Raw genomic sequence first — 21,719 nt, 5'->3', positions numbered from 1 at the left:
TTTTTATGGAGATATTTAACCCTACACCTTTATCAAACATATAACTAAAAAAAAAAAAAACAAACAAAAAACCCCAACCCAACAAAAAAAAAAAAAAAAAAAAAACCAAAAAACCCCAGAACAAAACAAAACAAAAAAATAAATCAAGTAAAATTCCAACTTCATATAAAAGCCGCCGGCGCGGCCCAGGGTGGGGGGCAGCGTCCCGAGCCCCCCGCGGGCCCCGTCTGCGCGTCGCGAACGAGCCGAGAGATGGAATTAAAAAGTGATTATTATATACACACACGTACAAAGTCAACAGTGTTCCCAGGGGAAAAACAAAACAAAACAAAAAAACCCCAAAAAGTAAAAAAAAAAAAAAAAAAAAAAAAAAGAGCGCTAAAACCAAAACCCAAAAAAACCCCCCAAAATAAACCAAAAACCGACAGACGACAGGTTCTTCCCGAGGCGGTGGGCTGGAGGCGGGGGACAGGCCGCGGGACCCCTCCTCGCGCGCCGGGAGCCAGAGTCCGGGAGATCATCGCAGGGTGGTGGTTGTTTCTTCTTTTTTGCCTTTTTTTGGCGGTTTTGGCCAGCTGGAGGGCGAGCGGCGGCCGTGGCTGCAGAGGAAGGCACAGGAGGGGTCGGGGGGCTCGGCCCCCGCCGGCGCTTGGCCCCTTCAACTCCTCCCTTGCGGCAGCGATTTGGTGTTCGGCTAAAAACCATCATCCCGACAGCACGCCTCAGCTTTCCTCGCGGGTTTTTAGGTTTGGTTTGGTGTTTTTTTCTTTTCTTTTTTTTTTTTTTTTTTACTTTTTTTTTTTTTTTAAACTTTTTAAACTACTACTGGAAGTTTTTATTTCAACAGCAATGCTTCTTCTTTTTGTTAAAACTTTTTTTTTTTTTTCCCCCTAGGCTCGCACCAACTGGGTGGGCTTGGGAAATAAACAACCCTCCCCCCCCACTACCCCCCCCCGCCCCCCCCCCAAAAAAACAACCCCAGAACATTTAATTTAGGAGAAGGTTATAGGGCTCTTGAGGGAAAGAAAAAAAAAAAAATCCCAAAATATGGGAAAAAAAAAAAAAAAAGTGAAAGCGCTACTCCGCTGCTCTCGACAGCGTCCGGATGCCTTCGCTCGGGAGCTGGGTGTCTGCTTCAGTACCTGGGGGGGAAGAAGGGGCGTTTCGGGGCGAAGAAGGGGGACCCTCTCCCAAATGGCGGCCGGGGCCTTTTCAGGCTATGGAAGGGGTCTCTGCTCACGAAGGGCTCCCGCGGCCTGAAGTCAGCCCGGGGGGTCCTGACCAGCACCCCGCCGCCGCCGCCGCGGCTGCCACCGTCCCTGTGAGCGGGGGGGCCCAGGCCGCGGGCCGTCCCCAGCGGCTCGCGGGACAGGGGGGTCAGACCCACGGCCTCGCGGGTGCGGGACAGGGGGGCTGCGGCGTGGTCCCGCTGTTGGGGTTGGGCCACCGGCTCCCGGGGTCCGGCGTGCACGGCGAAATGCTCTTTCATCGTCCCTTGGTGGATCGTACCGTGCTCCTTGGGGAAGGCGCCGGCAGCGTGTTCCACCGCCATGGGGGGCGGCGCGGGGAAGGGGACGCCGCCGTGTTCCCCGGCCGGCGGCGGCTGGGTGGGGAAGGGGACGCCGGCGTGCTCCCCGGGGACGGGGGGCGGCGGGGGCGTGGGGAAGGGGACCCCGGCGTGCTCCACAGAGGGCGGCGGGGGGACGCCGTGGGGCAGCGAGAGCGGAGCGGAGGTTTCCTTCGAGAAGGGGTTGGCGTGATCCACCGACGGCATGCGGGGAGGGACCGAGTGATCCCTCGGGAACAGGCTGCCGTGGTCCTTGGGGGGGGCGGCAGGGGGCCCGGCGGGCGGCCCCCACCGCGTCCCGCTGGAAGGGAGTCCCGTGCTCGATGGGAGGCGGCGCGAGGGGCGGCGGCGGCGGCATGTGGTGCTCGAAAGCGGGGCTGAAGTTATTTGTTCGGAAGTTGTTGACGCTCTCCTGGAAGGGCGGCACGTGCTCCTTGTACGGCGCCGGGAAGCCGCCCATGCCGGGCAGCTCCGACGTGCCCGAGGGCCCGTTATCGAAGGCGCTCCCGCCGCTGCTCATCTCGAACCACCCCGCCGCTCGGCTCGCCTCTCGCCCGTGTCCTCTATTCCCCTTGCCCAGAACCCGGATGGACTCCACGGTCTGGATGGGCTCTCCCGACATCCCCCTGCTCGAGGCGTTGTGGTAACCCAGCGTTTCGATAGGGGCCCCTTTCTCCTCGGTGCTGTCGGGCAAGTCCAAGCAGGACGAGGAGACCCTGGTCTCTATGCGGTAGTGCTCCTCCTGCGGCTGCGGCTCTCCCTTGGGAGCTCCGGCCAAGCTCACCCCCTCGCCGGAGCTACTTTTGGAAATCTGACCAAAATGCTTCTCCTCGGAGGGCTTACGGGAGGCATTTTTGAGCATGTTCTTGAACTCGATGGTCGACGTGGTGGAAATGGAAGAACCCAACGATTTCTCCACGCTTGCCGCAGGCGCTCTGCCCGCGGGGCTGGAGAGGGCGTTTTGAGAAGAGAAAAGCGAGCGGTGGGGAATCGAGTGGGGCGAGTCCGGGTATTGCTTCTGCGAGAGGCCAGAGTGCACCACCGATTTCGGTAAGTTGTTGTGATTGGAGTCCGGCGCGAAAAACACGTCGTTCTTGCTGGGCGAAGGGGAGCCGTCCGAGGTGGAGTCGTTTCCCCTGAGGCCGTAGCTCCCGTACATCCCCGGAGACGACGCCAGCGGGTCGCAGCTCTCGCTCTGATCCAGAATAGACCTCATCGACTGCGGGAAGGACGACTTCACGCCAAACTCCTGCGATCTTTGACCGTAGCTGGACAGGACCGGCTGGTACTCAGCAGCTTCAGAGAGTTTACTCGATTTCAAGATAGACTTGGCAGGCTTCTTCTCCAGGTTTAGCATGGCCGACGGCGGCGGCCCCGAGTAATCGAAGTCACGGTAATCTTCATCTTCTTGAAAAGAGGTGTCTGGGTAAAACTTCTCCTGGGAGGAGTCCATTAAAGAGGAGGGTATCTCCATGCTGTCTGCAGGCTGCTTGTACAGGCCGGCCGGAGACTCTCTGCCGAGGCCGAAGGGCCGGTAGGTGTGCACGGAATTGGAAAGTTCTTGGGGATATCCGTCGTCCCGGCCCTGAAGAGGTGACCTCGTGCTGCTGGGAGTCGAAGAACCGGGGCTCATGATTTTCGACAGCAGGGAGATAGTGTCGACGTTGCTCGACGTTGGCTTATCCATCATCTCGTCCTGGGTGGGCGTCCCGCTTCGCTCGTCACGCACCGGTGTTCCATCCACATTGTCCATGGAAGTGCTGGTAGGACCACGCTGGAAGTCAGACGCATGACTTTCCGTTGCGATGCTGGACCCTAAGCTGCTGAGAATTGGAATATTCAAGTTCAGACCACTGAAGCCGGGATTTCCCTTCAAGAAATTGTGTATCTTCATCTCCAGGCTCGGAGAAGGGGGTTCCGATTCCAGCTTCGCTTTTGAAATTTCAGAGGGTTGACCCAGTGAGGTTTCTGTTGGCAAAAGGGAAGAAGGAGGACTGGTAGGGTGGGAACTGGAAAATCCCAGGGAATTGGTTGGCGGCTTAAAACTGGAGCTTGACAGCCCTGGGGTATGTCCAATGGGAGCCTTATTAACTGAAGTTGAGGAAACCTCAGCAGTAGATGAGTTTGGAGAATAACCAAAACTTTTGGATATAAAGGACTGAGTATTGGAAGGAATATTCCTCCCCTTCATGCAAGGAACAGTCGTGTTGGCTGGCGATGCTGAAGTGCTCTGTGACGCAGTTTCGCTTGACTGAACGGTATTTCCAGCAACACTCTGAAGTAAGGATGACAAACCTGGGGGGGGGGGGGGGGGGGGGGAGAAAAAAAAAAGCAAGCTGCGTTCAGATGTTCCGGTAAGAGGCAAGTCAGCATGAGCCACCATCATTATGTCATTATTCTAGGGAAAGATTTTGGTATTTCTATCGCAGATGTTCCTTAAAACAACTTCCATGTTTTAGCCAGGAAAATGACTGGATTTTGCCGCATTACTATTGACGTTAGCACCCACCAAGGTGCAAACTTTTGCCAGAGGCTCAGATCGATCTATAAATATGAATTACAACATACATCTGGGTGAGCTGGGTAATAACTCATCCTGGCTTTGTAGCCAGGCATAAAAAACATTGCACTACTGACCAGGGTTACACACGCAAGGTGCAGAAGCAGGAGCAGCACCTCTGGGAAGTTTTCTGCTCCAAAAAAGCGCTCTCAGAAGCACAGGGAAACCACAAAGACCCCTTGGTCTCCTGTCCCGGTCAGTGCCCTTCCACAAAGCGTTCTGGATGAGCGCGCTTTGGTTCACGGCAAAAATATGAGGATGTACAGAAAAGTAATAAAACTCGCTGGTCTGTAACATGCGTGCTACCTGAGAAAAAGTTATCCGCATTTGCCAAAGACGTAATACATTCCAAAGAAGTTTTTCTCCCTTCAACTTTTGCTTTAGGACAAGCACAGCAGCACGTTTCAGCGCAGCCACTGCCATCAAATACACCGTTAGCCACTCCCTCAAGACCCACTCCGGTACCTTGCAATGCTGGTGCGGTCTGAGTCTGGGTTTTGGAGAGCGCAGACAAAATACTTTCAGGAGTTATTTCAACTTTGGAGAGAATATTAGCTAACGGATTTGAAGGAGCAGAGGGAGTCCCCATGACAGGAGTCTTCAGGCCACTAGTAAGAGCTGTTGGGCTCGTTGGGGTTCCTGGAGACGGTCTCGAGGCGGGACTGACACCTAGGACGGAAGCACACACCACTCACGTACGTTGCTTCGTTCAGCGGAAGCTTTTTTTGGCTCAGGTTTTCCACAGATAGAACAGCAGAGTGCTGTATCTAACAGTGCAGCAGAGCTCCACTGAGGGCAAGCAAGGAGAGGCTCACAAAGCCGACAGCCGTGCATCAGAGAGACTGAGCCAGATCTTTTATGTAGTAACTCACTCATGTTTATTTTGAGACAACTAAAGCTTTAAAAGATTACAAAACAAAGCTCCATTGTTAGCTCCATTAACCAAACACCTGGGCTAGTACCACTTCAGCACTCACCTGTATTTTTCATTACGGAAGTTAAACTGCTAAGAATGGAGCTGATCTTTGCCAGGTCCACGTTGGCCAGGTTGGGCAACGCAAGCGCTGGCGACGGAGGGACAGGCGCTGCGCTCACCGCCTTTGGAGCCGGAGGAGTCTGGGCAGGCGTCGTCACCGTCACCGAAGTTGTGCCTGCTGCAGCGGTAGACGGCACTGCTTTGGGGATACTTTCGGTCTTTGCGGGTGCCGAAGCCGGAGCAGCCTGCTTCTCCTTCCTCTCTTCCACTGCATCAGGGAAGGGAGAACAAGACCAGAACCGTCACTCTGTCCCCGAAGGCGTACTCAGGGTACAGGATTTGCAACGGGATCCTCATCATTAGGCATGTTAGCTCTGATTCCCACAGGCTACGTAAAAACGTATTTCGATGAGTGGTTTGGGAGACGAGAACAATCACAGCTAGACCGGGACTTCCCTGCTCGTGTCAGGGAACTGGGGTGGGAGATCGAAACCCAACAGCACCAACCCGCGGCCCAACGAGGGCCTGGCGCATCCGCTACATCCCAAGCGAGGCTTGAAAGGGCTGTTTTGTCTCGATGCAATTTCTACACGACAATTATTCTGCTGCTCCCGCAGAACGTACCAATAATTTTAGACGCATCGTCCTCCACGTCAGAGAGCTCCATGTCTTCCACATCCCGATTATCCGTCACAGGCTCCGGAGACATCGTCTTGCGGCTTCCGACCACCGGAGACCGGGAATTATCCTCCTCCCCCATCCCCTGAAAAGGGGACTCGGAGCCTGTCGGAGATGGGGCATCCATACTTGGAGAAGGGACAGGAGACTCCTCCGGATCAGGAAGCGTCGCTTTCAACTGGTCTAGCTTTTTCTTTAGATTGCTCACTCGATTCGCAAATGTTTTATAAGCCTAAGAAAGAAAGGACATGGGACTGAGTATCTTTTCTAGGAAGAGAGCGTGCCTCAGTTGCTTCCCCAACAAAGAAGCAGAGGGCCATAGACAAACCATTTCCAACTACCTGTACCCAGCAGTGAGAACTCTGCAGTAAGAACTCAGCTTTTCAGTGTGACTTGCAGAGTCAAAAGGGGAAGGTAAAACCTTTTGCCAGTGACTTAAAAAACACTTTTCATAAAAAAAAGTTTTCTAACAAATATGCTGCCTGTTTTTTCTGGTAGGGTTGGGGGGGTGTGGTGTTTTGCAATGCTTTACTGAATTCTTTCTTCATTTGTTCATCTAGTTTGCATATTGATCACAACTTGTGCAGTTTCTAGAATTTAGGATTTGTCAGACTAACCGTAATTTTGCTCCCGTTTAAAAATGCAGAGGGGCTACAAAATTCCAGCAACACACAAGAATTGAGCCTCTGACCCACGGATTCTTGTAGCATCTCCTTTTCTTGCCCCACACCTCAACTCTGCTCTCTTTCATCACGCCAAACTTCTTCATTTGTGAATAGAGATGATGCATTTTCAGCCTCTGAGATGCTTAGTAAACACAGGTGGACATCGGTCCGCCTGAGGAGGATTGAGGAAAAGCGTACTTACATTTGCTACCACCTTGACTTCCTTATACTGTGCTTCATAAAATATACCGGCGTTCTCCAGGGCTTCCGTGAGAGACGGGCCATTTTTCACTTGCTTGTCTAAGCCATTTACAAACTCTTCCAGCTTTGAACTCGCTTCTTCAAACTCCTTGGAGAACTTCTTTCCTCCTGTTTTGTCTGCAAGGAGATTAACACCACATAAATAAGCTGTCATCTGCCTAAGGGGAAAATCAGCTCCCAGGAGCGTATCCTCAACAGCGGCAACCGGGGAGTTCAGACAATGGACACTGCATCACGTTGTACACTCCCCAGACTGCCCCGTTCATCCGTCGGTATCCATTAAAAAAAGAGGCCAAGTTGCTAGCAGTATATATGGCTTTTCAACTAGTTATCAGTGATAAATAAATTCAAGGCACAGAAGTGTAAAACCGTACTCTTTCAACTACCCAGGGAGCGTACTTTCATTTTGGAAGAGGCAAAAATCTTGAGTTTTATTTTTCCTTTGTTACCATATTCCAAGGGTTCCTAACATCATTGGGGTTCACATCTACGAGTTCTCACGACTGTGACCACTTTCAAAGACTGCGGTCACGGATTACCAAGCACAGCTAGAGCTATCTGCGGTTTTACAATTAAATTTCCTGTTAACGCGGCTCAACATAACTCAGTTAATTTACCCCTAATACGCGCTGCTTGCTATTGGACTCGCAGCTGGCATTCTCAAACTGTAGCCACTGATGGATGCCTTAACTTAAAACCGAAATTATTTAAGGAGTTCTGAACACGTGAAGAACAATGCATGTTTTAACAACATACGAGGGCATGTTTGAATAGTACAAAATACACCTTCATCGCTTCTGCTTTGCTTGAGCGCTGTATCTGCGGGTTTCTACGAACAGGTTCAAATTAACAAAGGTTTTAGGCTCCTGCTTGGTGGTTCTTAACGGCACTTTGAAATTGCGGCATTTTACAGACACAGTCTGATTTCTGGTCGAAGGCTCAACAGAAGCGAGGAGCGCCTACAGCTGCGAGGATAGGTATTTGCACCTCCTTCAATTACGTCGGGTTTTGTACGTTTTACGCCGTCGTTACCTTTTAAGCATTTAAGTGTTTCAGTGCTGCACACATCCACTCTCATAGTGGAAAGCTGCTTCTCTTTCAATTCTATCTGGTCTTCCGAGCGCTTATATAATAGCAATTCATCAATGAGAGACTGTGGCTGAAAAAAAATCAAACAAGAAAAGCACCCTCATCACATTCCGCGGAAGAGCGGCCCTGCTGCGCAGAGCTAACAGCACAGACCCGCTTCAGTGACAAACAACGCTCCGGTTCAAGATCGTTTATGAACGAGAGCTAAGGCAGAAACGAACCGTGCGAACCTCCGGATTTTTAACCTCAAGTCAAACAGATCAGCGGGCTCGGGCAGGGGCTGTAATTCTACAAGTCTCCTGGCTATGGGTTAAGAATGGGGACATGCCTTTTTTATTTTCTTTTTTTTTTTACTCCACCAGTGCCCATGCATCTCCTTAACACACTGCACTCCTTTGGGGGACCTAATTTAGATAAATTTCTTGCCACCAACTCCTCAGCCACCCTAAACTCCTCCTTCACTAGGATGATCTGACCGTACGCCTCGGTCAGCGCTGTCCGTAACAGCCAGCCCCTCTCAGTGTAGGGCCCGTGGATTTCACGCAGCTCCCGAGAAGACAAACTGCTCTCTTGTACGAGTTACCCCAAACGAAAACCAGCGTTTCCATGGGCAGCCTCCGCACCGCTCCGAATGCTTTCCAGCTGCCTCGCTGTCCGTAACAGCGCACGGAAGGGGTGGCAGCCCTAACAAAACTCACAGCTGAAATGTCTAGCAGGTGTTATATGCCAAGAAACAAAGAGACACTGAACACTAGAGCTTCCCATCAAGCTTATGCTGCTGGTGGACGTAAGCTACACAAAAGCTACAGCCCAAGGATGGAGGTTAGCACAACAGAATATTTCCCCTTGCAGACTTACTCTGAATTCGGCAACAATCTTGGACTTCAAAGCAGCTTTCGGGTTTGTGGATGCTGTTGGAATAAAGAAAAAGTATAAAGAAACCAAACAACTACACCCTTACTAAAAGCAAGTCACAAAAAACAGTTCTAATTAAAAAATATTTTAACATAATTCAACGGAAGACTCGCAGGCTGTTGTTACATGACATTTTCTCCTCCACACAGATGTCCCTCAATGCTCTGGGCTTTCCGTTAGCTAAATGGGACACGGTCACGTGCAGCTAGACTGACTGAGGTCAACAAATCATACTATCGCTCCCCCCCCCCCCCCCCCCCCCCCCAACATGCTATAAAAATTTACTGTGTGTACCTTTTCCAGCTCTACCGTTGGGAAGACAAGTCCCTGCAAGGGCTGATCTAACAGCCTTACCCGATGAGTTCCTACCTCTCTGCAAGGAAGGTAACGTTATTTCCTAAGTGCCAGACTGAGAGCTGACGCACGCAGCCCAACACTTCCTTTGGATGGGGTCTCCCTTCGGTCCTTACTAGGCCTAACCATGCTCTCAACCTTAAAAACTCTCGCACCTCTATTCTGACATCGTATTAACAGAGCAGGGGGAACGAATCCCACCATCGAGCGACGCTAAATCCATTGGTTTCTGGACAAAACAAGAGAAACCTCTGCTAAGAAGCAAAATGCTAAACCCTTCATCCATGCTGAATATAGCACATTTTTGTTTGGGAAAGCAGCTTGTGATGTGTTGAGGTTTAACCCGGCAGGCAGCTAAACACCACAGAGCTGTTCACTCGCTCCCCCGCAGTGGGACGGGGCAGGGAATCGGGGAGGGGTGGGGGCGGGAAGTAAGATTTGTGGGTTGAGATAAAGACAGTTTAATAGGACAGAAAAGGAAGGGATGATGATGATGATAATAATAATGATAAAAGAATATTCCAAAATAAGCGATGCACAGTGCAATTGCTCCCCACCTGCTGACCGATGCCCAGCCAGTCCCCCGGCAGCGGCCCCCCCGGCCAGCTTTCCCCCAGTTTCTATACTGGGCGTGACACCGCACGTATGGAACATCCCTTTGGCCAGTCTGGGTCAGCTCCCCTGGCTGTGCCCCCCCCAGCTTCTTGTGCACCCCCAGCCTTCTCAGTCGGCAGAGCACAAGAAGCTGCAAAGACTAGTGTAAGCACTGCTCAGCAACAACTAAAACATCGGAGCGTTATCAACGTTATTCTCATCCTAAATCCAAAACACAGCACTGTGCCAGCTACTAGGAAGGAAATTAACTCTATCCCAGCCATAACCAGGACATGATGATAAGCCAAGTAATAAACGCTTCCAAACTCTTTTGTTAACCTTCTGATCTCAGCACTTGTACAGGCGGGCGCACGCCACGTCTTACACCTAATGTTCCACCATCTCGCTTTACGGACCACTCGAGGCTTTAGCGTGTCATGAGATTAGTAAGATTGGTGTATTACAAATGCATTTCCTGCTAGACTGCACTCCTGGTACTGCCGGATGCCAAAGTTCATTATCTGCACTGCCAGCCTCCAGTTTTCTTTTATCCTAGCACCTAGTTTGCTGATGAAGATGTGTTCCTGAGCACGAAGGTACTGTCCACCTCCTGCTGCCAAAGCACACGCTTCTGTCTGTCTTCTCTCCATCTCTGCATAGTCTAACGCCAGTTTCCAAGAGGTTCCACCAGCTCTTTCCTCTACTGTTCATAACCTCTGCTCTCACAAAGATTTTTTTTTCATACTTCATTCCTTTAAAAAGTGCTTCTCTAGCAACAACTCCTTGGTGCTTTACACATTAGTCTCTAAGGAGCTTTACAAGCCTGGAAGACGCATGCTGGCTCATGTTTTAGTCCAGGTACTTTGCCCAGTTTGGGCTAGCCTTTCTTCTGTTCCTCAAGAAGGCAATTTCTATATTAGTTCAGAGAGTTCACATTGTTTCCTTACTTTGCGATTTCTTCCACGGCTTATTCGGTTGTTTGTTCAGAGTTTCTTTCAGCTGCTTCTGAGTTTTGAAAGTGGTACCTGGAAAACATTTCATTTTTTGCAGTCTGGCATTATGGGATTCCTTAAAGAATCTGGTTTTGGTGCCATACGGTTGCACGGTAAAAGAGTGAACAGAAATTTGTTTTAAAATACCTAGACCAACTTCCTTAGATGAGCTGCTGGATGCCCAAGAGAACCTAAGTTTACTCAGGAATACAGCAACCTGGGGGATGGTCTTCCATTTTTAAATCAAGTTTCTGTTTGCCCTTACACTAAGACAGTTCAAAAATCACAGTAATGACTAGAGTAAAAAGGAAAAACAAGGCATCTAAAAATAAAACTGTACCGCTCGGCTCTTTAGGTAGGCTTTTACAAAATCAGCATTCAACAGGCAAGTAATGCAAGTCGGGACAGTAGCCACAATACCTAATTTACAAGTAGTCTGAAATATTTTTGTTTTCAAGTTAGAAAAATTAGATGTTTCAGAACGTAAACTTCACTTCTCAACATGCAACGCCCAACTGAAGCCTTTTCACGTGCCAAAGCCTGAACCCGAGACACCGTGTTTCCCCTGCCAGGACGACGACGGGCTCTCAAAGCCACACGTGAGGATTTCCTGAAGCACCTTTAGCTCTTAATGATGTAACCAAGTAAAGCGGAAACGTGGACTACTTTTCTTCAAGTATTTGAGTATCGGCTAATGTCTGGTTTTAACTGACTACAGGTGTTTCCAGTCAACATTGGCCATTTCAGCTTTTAAGCAGAGTTCTTTCGTAAGTACTCGAGGACACTTCACCCTCCAGCTTTGCTTCCAGCCTCTTTCCTATACCACAAATATTATTAGTAAAAACAACTTATTGCTAAAATAGACTAGAAAGGAAGGAAGCCGCCTCTGTTCCTCGCCGTGCTGTGGCAGCTGAGAGTTGGCTCACGCTCAAAGGAAGAGCCAGGGACACAAGCCCTCTACCAGGGCACCGTGTTCAGGACTCGTAGGACCACTTTACCTTCACAATCTACTTAATCTCAGCTGTAACAATTCTGGCTTACGTGAAAGGATTCAGAGCTGTCTTTAGAAAGGTACAAAAAGACCGTGAAGCAGATGAACTCGGTGCTGCCCACGCACAACACCTCGCTACTCTAAAGTCTGTGCTAGGTGCAAATGCAGAAAGGAGAGATACGCACAATTACCTCACTTTACTCAGCAACTCCAGACGTTTTCTTTAACCTCATCAAGCTCATGCGTTAGTTTGTAAGGTAAGACATGCAAAGGCTAAGTAACTTACTCAGAGCTTCTTTTAGTGCCAAAATGGTTTCCTCGGGGTACACATTTCTGTCCTCCCAGATTTTGAAGATTCTTTCGATAGATTTGGAAACGGATGGATCCCTGAAAAAGAAGAGCATATTGGTTTTTTTTTTTTAGCCCCACACTGTAATTTCTCATGATTCTAGAATGGATAATAATGTAAATAATTACGTGTTTAATTCAAAACTTTAAAAGACCCTTCAGACCGGGGAGTTCTCAGTCCAGGTGACGACTTTAGTTCTGCTGCAAGGGGTCCCAGTGAGATCAAGGCAGCAAGTCCACACGCTTGGAGTTAAGCATACACACACTTCCGTATCATAACGGATCGGGGCCCTTTTTTGGGTAAAATTACAAGGTTTCAGAGTGGTAGGAACACCAATAGGATTTCTCTGAAACCCTTCTTCATGGGGAAAAAAAAATAATTTGTTACTCTTCCAAAGCAGCTTTCTAGATGGATGCTTAAGAAAAAAGTGATTATTCCAGGGCAGGGATGGGCAGGGGGAAATAAAGCATTATTCTCTTCACAGAGAACAGTAACTACTTCAGAGAGAAGCGACTGCATAGCAGGCGATCGGTGGTGTTGAACTTCATCAAGAAGACGAGCTCTCCCGCTCATCTCTAATCACACATCCCCTCTGTGCCTAGCAGCATCAGCCTTGGGAGTTAAGCAATGTCATCTGTAAGAATCTCCAAAGAAAGAAAGAAAAGGAGATGGCCTGGCGTCACATAGTGTATCTCGTCCAGGTGCTTCTGTTTCAAGGGAAAAAATGGACAAATAAAACATCCGTAAGCAACCACTCTCCAAGCGTGTTCTCCCTACACCCCCGAGTCAACACAAGGGTGCAGACCCAAGGGACGACTCTTGGGATAAGAGAGGAAAAACGTATGACCAGACCAATCATCACCCTGCTCATCACCCAAACGAAGAGCGCTTCCTGCAAAGCACCCAGAATTAAAGTTCACGCACCCCGAATTTCGCACTCCAAGGGCAGCACGTAAGCCTGAACCCTGCCAACAACAAGAAGCGACTGCCCCAGAGGACTCGAGCTCGGAATAATAAACTCTAATTGGAGAGCAGAGCTTCCACCGCCGCTCCCTGTGGGACCCAGGCGGCAGCTGGCACCGCAGCAGGGCTGCGAACCCGGGGCAAAGGAGCTGCTCCGCGCCCTCGGGCGGTGGGTGCTCTGCCAGGCAGGGCTATGGAAGGAAGCGTGCTTCACGGAACCCTCTGGGTCCTTTTTAGAGACCACCCGAGCAGCCGTCCGACTCGACTTTGAGCCCTGTTGTGTTCAAGTTCCATCTCAGCACCCCAAAAAAGAGCGACGCGTTTTCTGGCCACTTTTACTGCATTTTAAACTGACTGGAAGAAGGTTGGTCACCGAGATTCTGCTGTGGAGCGACACCACCATCCCCGGCCACACAAAGCTTAGCGGAGGGACAGACACAATGATGTCACCTGTCAGGGCCAGCAAGATGCACATGGGAGAGACAAAAATCTTCCATCGGGGTCCAAAAAGGGTAGCCAAGTCACACCCCTGTGGTACGCAAACACCGAAAGATGGAAGCAGCAAGTTCACAGAACTTTTATCCATTTAATCATTTCTATACCAACATCTGGAACAGGACCCGGCTTGGCAGAGCCTGTTGGGGCTATCAAAGGAGCAGTCACTTGCCATTCTTGCTGTAGCTTTTCTGTCTCTCTTTTGCTTTGGTAGCTGATACTCCCAGGATTTTTTCTCCCTCCTCCTCATTGCTGGCATCTATTAACGGTATTTTCAACTTTCTCTTCTGCAACTTACATTTAACTATAAGCTAATGAGCAGTCCAGCTTTAACCTTCTCCCTGCCTCATGCTACGTTCAGCCATCTGCCGCTTCAAACTCTGTTCCAAAGACACACAAACCACCACCATCACTTTACTACTACGGAGCTGCTTTGTATTTTTACTATGTCCTGTTCCTTAAAGACCATCTGCTTTGAGGAAGATTCGGAAACCAAACCGGAGGGCAGCAAGGCAACCTGACGCGCAGGGCGGGTAATGATGGCACGGGGCTCGCCCCACCTGGACACGTGCCAGCGCGGGATCTTTTCAGCCCACGTTTCTCTAATAAATTAAAGTCTCCGATTTCCCGCGGAGCGCAAAACCACCTTTGAGAACACGTTACCTTGAAATAACGTTTTAGCAGATGGGTACGGCAGCGCAGGAGCCACAGAGAAGCTCACAGAAGCCAGGCAGGGATTAGACTGGCATCTGCGCCGCTTGTTCTCATGGTGGTCAACCACAGGCAGATCCCTGGAGACCGCAAAGACCATCTCCTCCTCCTCCCCCTCCTCTTCCTCCCTGTCTTGTCGCACCCCTCCTCGCTGTGAGCACTCCCCCGAGTCTGCCACCGTCCCCCCCCAGCAGCAGCACAAGCCACCGCTGCCTGCATGCAAGCACAAGGAGGCAGAGCTATAGGGCACGCACGTATTGGTGCGAGACTGCTCCTCGCACGGCGTCACGTGATAATTTTACTCAAACGAGACCCCCACACAAATTAAAAGCCAGCTCTATGCCTGTTCAAGCACACTCCTTGTAAAGAAGCTCAAACCCACACAGTTGTTCAAACAAAATCCTTGAAATGTTGCTGATGTTTCTAGAAAGTTTGAGGCGTTAGAAGAAAAATTCACATTTTTTTTGAGACATTCAACCTTCCAACACATCGTTACTTACTTCACTAACGACGCGGCTTCAGGAAGCACTTCTGCAAATGTATCACGAAAGACAATCGCGTTTTTTCTCTTGCAGTTCTGTATGACGTCATTGGCCAAGTAAAAAAGGTTCAGTCGATGAGGAAAGGCAGCTAAAGACAAAAAGAAAATTCAGATTCATCATCAAGTAGCCACATCAGCTGCATTCTGATAACATTTCAGTGCCTGCTTTTGGGGGGGGGTTTCAGCATTTCCATCAATGGCGCATCCAAGGGCAAGTCCAACAGTGAAAACTGGGGAGTAGAGAGGAAAGACTTCAATTTACAAATCATTTCCAAATCTTCCAAAAAACTGAATGTTTGGTAACATCATGCCTTGACTCTGACTTGGGCTTAGAAAGGACTCAAAAAGCTGTTAACCCCGTGCTATTTCTACGATACCCACGCAGCGAGAGGAACCGTACAGCCAGAAAGATCAGCATCGCCCGCGGTAAGAGGCCAAACACAAACCGGCATGAAGTTCTGCAGGGGAAAAAACCCAACTGCTCCAGAGCACGTGTCTGGTCCAGTCTCCGAAGCTCCAGCATCACGCCGTTTGGCTACTGACTCAGTGCAACCTACTGTTTCATAGTTTAGAGGCCACTTATTCATATTTTCGAAGAATCACCATGTATAAATCTCCCTTTTTTTAAGCCGTAATGGCTTAAAATGGTCTCTCAGACTGGCAGCATTACTGGGGAGGTTTTACGAGGCACACACCTATGCCCATAGCTGTCCGGAGGGCACTTACGACAGACAGGGAGAGACCTTCTCCACATCCCTCTAAATGCCTCCTATTAATAAGCCAATGTTTATTAACACGTTTAATAAGCGCTGCCGGTTCCTCAGACACGGCTGCCTGGACGACCCTTTCCAACATGCGATTTAATGCCAGCCAGGCACCAGCTTTTGTGCAGCACACAAAGGACCCCGGATCCCCGTCCCTTCTCCTCCAGAGATCAACTTCTCCAAAAACACCTCCCCTGTCCCTGCTGAGCCGGCAGTGACCTTCGCACCCGGACCTGCCACCCACAGTCGTACTTCAAACAATGCACCTCTGATCTTCCTTATACTCAGCTCCAAATTTCATTATTTCATCAAACCTCTTCTTCAGTCAGCCAGTAATGCCGCTTGTAGCGCAGTAAGCTCATCCACATGCTAATTAGCTTCTTCACTTAATTTGACGACACAACACGAGGATTTAAATATAGGAACGGTGACAATAGACGGTTTCGTTTCACGTGCCCGTGAGCTCTGTCAGGCTCCCACCTTCCCCACGTTACACCCCCTCTGGCTGTACCCCAAGCCGCATTAGTAATCACAGTTTTTATTGACAAATCCCTTAATTCTCCATCCCGCTTCATTTTCCAGTTGTTCCTACTTCGGCAGAGCCTCTTTCTGCGGTGCGGCTGCACCTTGCGGCTCTCCCGGCCTCCGGGTTTCCCATCGGGAAGCTCTTAGCATCATCCCTGGCCCATAGCCTTCGATGGGAGCTTACCCTTACTGACGCCATTCCTGCATTCACGACCTGTCGCAGAAAAACCACCAAACCACCCACTGTGGCGACTCAATCTCCGGCAGTTCCGCGCTCTCCTCCTGCTCAAAGCCAACCAGAAATAAAGCCAGGATTTTTACAAAACTCATTTGCACTTCAGACCGTGCCTAAGGAAAAGCCGCTAACGTGACTATTTTCTAGCCAACAATAAACTCACATGCTGTTATTGGAAACTAATTGTTAAATATCGCCTCCCTCTTTTCTAACATTCCTCTTGGATGCAGCAAAGAGGGTCAGTGGCCACCAACGGACTTCTGGCAAGGAGCCCATCAAAGTAGGATCGCAGCCACAGAAATACAGGCTTAGTTCATTTTTAGCATACTGAATGCCATTATTCAAAAGCCTTACTATATGGCAGAGAGTCCCTGCTCACAAATGACACGATGTGCTCGCGTATGGGAAGCTGGGTGTGAAACGCTGGTGCTTTCAGGGACTCCTCTCTGTGCACAACTCTCGCCCATGCTCTCGCACACCTTTCCTGCGGAAAGGCTCGATCCCAGGCGAGGATTCGGCACCAAGCAAGCAGACCTGGGTCCAGCACCCACCCGGCACAGGAGTCCTGGCACGCAGCGAGCTTGATTTAAAAGCTCACATCAGGAACATTTTGACCGTATGAGCTCTATGCTGACCTACCGATATTAAGGGATAATTTAGCAAGTTGGTTGTTCAAAAAGATCTTTCACAGAAGATAGCCTCTTTGGGAAAGCAAAGTTGAGGATACGTGCAAAGGCTTAGTTTGGTTTGATCGTCAAATCCTCAACAGGCTGATGCTGTGAAGCGAAGAGCCTCCACGAGCGCCTATGAGCGGCACTGATTCTTCTTGCTCATTGCTGGCCCTGCCAAGTGGCACTACAAACTGGCGGGTGAGCAAGAAGCACCGTCCAACCCCAAAACTGGGGCAGGAACAGGGCGGTGGGTCAAGGGGACAGCCAGCCCCAGATGTCCCCTCTCCCCATGGCCCCAGCCCCTCCACTGCCCCTACCCGCAGTGGCCGCTGGGACGCACGGCCAAAGGTGCGAGACTGGAGCCAGGCATTGCACAGCCGCTGCCTCCACCAGCACCACAGCCAGCTTCTCACCTGTAACTTTGCTCCTCACCTAGTTTCCAGCTATTTTTTTGCTGAAGGTATTTTTTATCCTTCCCACATGGCTACTCCAACACCGCTCCAGCAGCTGCCATGTCAAGAAGCCTCAAGTTCCACGTCCCAGAATAAGCTTTTATAGCAACAAACACAACAAGCCCAAGGATTTGTTACCAGAAACTGTTATTTACAACCTTCACCCTAAACATGCTTACACGGCAGATCGGGGTTGGTTTGTTTGAGCGAGGAGCGCTCTGCTCTGCCCGGAGGGTTGGAAATCCAACCGGAGCGGTGCTGCGCTCGCCTGGCTTCCCAAAACGATTTGCAGCCAGCTTTCCCCAAAACGCCAGCCTCGATAATCTATCAGATCATCATCCCATCAAAATGGGTTTTCTGCAATTTAATTAAAACCCAGTACTCCACTGCTAATTCACCCGCTGGTCACTGGATGCTCTTTTGATCTCAGCGATGTTATTCACCAGCAGAGATAGCGCTGATTTCAGATCTTATGACATAATGCAACATAGATCTCGAAGATATGTATCGCTTTGATTTAAACAATACCTTTGATTTAAACGATTCAACGTATACACAGCCTTCAAATGCAGCAGAAAAACCCAGAGCCAACTTCAAGACAAACGCCATAAGGAAGGAGCACAGCTTGCACTGTCACCTCCACCATCGTTTCCACAAGGCTGAACGCGGACCTCGGCCACAGCAGAATTAATTTAGCTCCTCGATTTAGAGCTAATATTTATGAAACAAGATTCACCCAAATTGCACAGTAGGAAAAATCCATGCTAGACCAATACCTACAGACAAGCTGCATGAAGAAAACCAAGCGCCTTTGGGTCCAGGACGCACCTTGTACAAGTGGTCTCAACCACGTTATGCAACCGGCCGTATCTGATGGGTGAATAGCTTCTTAATTACTCTTAGACTGTCTCGGCTTAAACCGGAGAGGAAACTTAGACAAGAAACAGGAAATTTTATAACCAAGCCCACCCCAGATTCTGTTCAGCTCCAGGACAGCTGCCTGCTCCACCGACCGACGTCTCCGGATGGCCGGCGTGTGATGTGTCCAATTTAAGAGCTGCTCACATGGACACACCGAGGAGACGACCCTCCTGCAAGAAAGCTCTCGATTCACAACAGAAACTTCCCAGAGGTGAAGTTATCGCAGCACTACCTCCCAGAAACATTTATGTCGTGAAGCTATTGGCCAACAACCGCAGCTCTGACCCTCTCGTGCTCAGGACAAGCCTGGACCCGGGAAGGGAGATGACCATGCCAACAAGCAAAGTATTTAAATACCCGCACTCTTTTTTTATTTTTTTTTTCTGAAAGGGCCAAATTCCTTGCCCAAATAGCCGCATCTTCAGTTAAGCCGGACATTTCACATCAGCTGAAATGAATATCTAACAGTGAAGCGCATAAAAATCCGTCGAGATACAGCAAAATGCAGATGCTAGGGAATACCCACAGCAAAATGCAGCCATTTCCTCTCGAGAGCGTGCAGGGGGAGAGGGGCCGACCCATGAGACCACCAATGCTCGGGCGAAATCCCTTCACAGCCCGAGGCAGGAGCACCAACCGCTCCGCAGGCCAGCCCAACGCCTACTTCCTCGATTTATACACGATAAAGAATAAAAAGGCCAATTTTCTTCCCCCACACTTGACATTTTCTACAAGTCTCCTGCAAGAAACCGCCCTCAGCCCAACTCCGGCATCGCTGGAGAAAGACCACGCAGGAACTGCTCTACTCAAGGGTCTCGCGCTTAACGGAGACGCGCATCTAAGAGATACGACAGCACTTCTCCCCCCGATTAAACACAGGTGCCTTCATCTGCACCCGGGCTGAGCGCCGAGATACAGCCCCAATCCCACCACATCCATCCTTCCCAAGGAGCTCCCTGGAAAAAGCAGCTTTTGAGCGTTCTTAGAAGCTTTAGAGTTAAAATATTTAAAAGCTGGAAAAGGAACCCAAAAGCAAGCTGTACTCGCTGTTGTTATTAGCACTGAACTCTTCTGGTTGGGACCGTGACTTCCCGCTGTGTGAGAGCACAGAGAGGCTGCAAGGTCCTTGGGGTAGAGAATGAAGTGTACCACGAAGGGAAAAGCAGGGAAAAAAAGCCCCACGTGAGTGGCAAGTAACCAAATAATCGGGGTCAGGGCACAGCACTATCACGGCCGCTGTCAAGGGTTGTTTTAGCTGGTACCTTGGATAAGATGCTTAAGGAGGAACTTTGACAAACACGAGGGGTGTTGAGGGGAGACCCTCGTGACAGCTGTACAAGGAAAGCTTTGAAAGCGCTCGTACCAAAATAAAACAAAACATCCAGGCTGGTACCAAGGGCTGAGGGGCACGAGCCAACAGCCCAGCAGTGGACATGAGCCGGCAGGGCAGGACCAGAGCATCAAGGGCCCTCCAAGTGGGAACAATTAAATTACTTTTGATGAGCTTGGGAAGGAGGGAAGGAGGAACGGAGGAACGCAAGGGAGAAGGAACGGGCAGCACCAAAGCAGCATCTCTGGAAGCTCAGCCGCCTTGGCCAGGAGCTGAAAGACAAATGTCAGCCACGGAGAAGCAACAGGAATCCAGGGAAGAGCCTCTGCTCCACGAGCCAGCGGGACGGGAGCTGTAGGACGATAAACACGGGGGAGTTGCGCTGGCACGAAGGCTCCACGCTCCCAGCGAGCGGCTGAGCAAAGCGAGGACCTGCCCTGAGGTACAGGCAGGGAACGAGGAGCTGTGTCGTGTTGAGCCTGACCTACAGCGAGACGTTCACCGAGGTCCTAGAGAGGAGCCAGAACAGCGGCTGTGAGAAGAGACGCCAAGTCCAGTGGAGGCTGCACATCCCGAGGAGGGATGGGAGCTGGATTTTGTTTGGATGGGGCGTGCTCAGAGCAAGAGGGTGAAGAGGACCGAGGACGGTCCCGCCTGACACCCCTGGTGATGAGGGCTGTCAGAGGGAAGAGGATTTCCAGGAGAGGTGGGCAACAACAGCGAGGCAGGATGGACCAGGGCCAGCTTCTCCTCACCAGCGGGTTGGTACGGACCAGAGAACAGCCCTCAGGCTCTTACCTTGCTCACTTTAATCACGCGGTACATGGACAAGAGAAAATGTAAATGAAAATCTGGGGGAAGAGTGCCCTCCGCTTTTTGCAGAAGGGCCTTGATATAGAAAACAAACTATCCCAAACTTTACAAAAGGTTTAGCACAAACCAGAGCGACACTTTGGGATGGGAACGTTATCTTTGCCTTGCTGCGAAGCTTACTTTAACTCCTGCGACAACACGCAAAACCTTCACAGGGCAGCGAGACGGCGGAGATAACGCCGCCTTGTTTAGACTCATGAAAACATTAACTTTCCCACTCTCGGGTCACCGCTGCGTTGCCTGCGGGCGCTTGCCAAATCCGAGCATTGGCACCCAACGCTTATTTGTGCCCACAACAGGCTGCTATGCCCGTGGAAGGGGACAGCGACAGTCCCTCGCCCCCACAACGCTGAAGGCATCTTTCCCCTCAGCTCTGAAAATAACGTTTTAGGAGATTGCGGGCAAGCAGATGCAGAAGTCAGGAGGTTGAAGGTGCCACCGTTCAGGTGCAGCCGCGCAATTTCTGTTTTTCTCAGCGCGACGAGGTGATGCTGAGCAGAAACCCTGCCCAGGGGCCACGCAACGCTGACAGATTTCTGAGCAATCCAAGAACCTCAGATTTCAGTTCGCCGCCTGATGTCGGGTCCAAAACCTCCGGCACAGCCGCGTAAGCTGCACCCCACCTCCTTCCCCGCTGCGGACCCCCAACCCGCAGCCAGCGGCAGCCGGCGGCCTCCTGCCCCACGCCGGGTCCTCGCCCCGACAAGCACCGGGCAAAGCGGGACGAGGCAACGCGGAGGTGGAGGAGCGCAAGGGACGGTCCTCCCAGCCCCAGCCCCGGCCCCGGCCCCGGTCCCGGTCCCGGCCCCCCCGCCGGCGCCCCGCACTCACAGCGGCGCAGCCACTTCATCCAGTGGTAGACGATCGTGCTGTGGTGCCGCTTGTTCTCCAGGCACCAGGAGGAGAGGCCCTGGATGGACTCCATCGTGTTGGTCACCGCCTGCAGCTTCCTGTCGAGCGAGGCCTCCAGCGCGCCGGCCGAGGAGGAGGAGGCGGCGGCCGAGGAGGAGGAGGAGGAGGCCCGGCCACCGCCTCCGCCGCCCGCCGCCATCTTCCCGCCCTGCTCGCCCAGCCGGGCCGCGGGGACGGCGGCGGCGCGGCGCTCCCCGCTCCGCTCTGGGCCCGGCGGGGCCCGGGCGGCGGCGCCTCAGAAGGCGGCGGGGCCCAGCCGCGGCGGGGCGGGGAATGCGGCGGCCCTGCTGCGCCGGGCCGAGGAGAGGCAGGCAGGCAGGCGGGCGGGCAGCGGC

The 21,719-nt window shown here is 51.1% G+C and overlaps 1 protein-coding gene across 1 annotated transcript; it reads right to left on the bottom strand.

The window, feature by feature from the left end:
* Positions 1-1,089: 1,089 nt before the first annotated feature.
* On the bottom strand, positions 1,090-21,523 carry RPRD2 (regulation of nuclear pre-mRNA domain containing 2). Its single transcript, XM_075724267.1, is given in 12 exon segments — positions 1,090-1,855; positions 1,857-3,862; positions 4,593-4,796; positions 5,105-5,371; positions 5,728-6,013; positions 6,649-6,824; positions 7,740-7,866; positions 8,655-8,707; positions 10,607-10,684; positions 11,929-12,029; positions 14,661-14,790; positions 21,304-21,523. Coding segments are annotated over 12 exon segments (4,368 nt in total). The 3' UTR covers positions 1,090-1,135.
* Between the last annotated feature and the right edge of the window lie 196 nt (positions 21,524-21,719).

The sequence above is a fragment of the Pelecanus crispus genome, chromosome 22 (genome assembly GCF_030463565.1).
Source record: "Pelecanus crispus isolate bPelCri1 chromosome 22, bPelCri1.pri, whole genome shotgun sequence".
Classification (NCBI taxonomy): Eukaryota; Metazoa; Chordata; class Aves; order Pelecaniformes; family Pelecanidae; genus Pelecanus; species Pelecanus crispus.
Note: the sequence above shows the minus strand (reverse complement) of the source record. Positions and strands in the feature narration are given on the sequence as shown.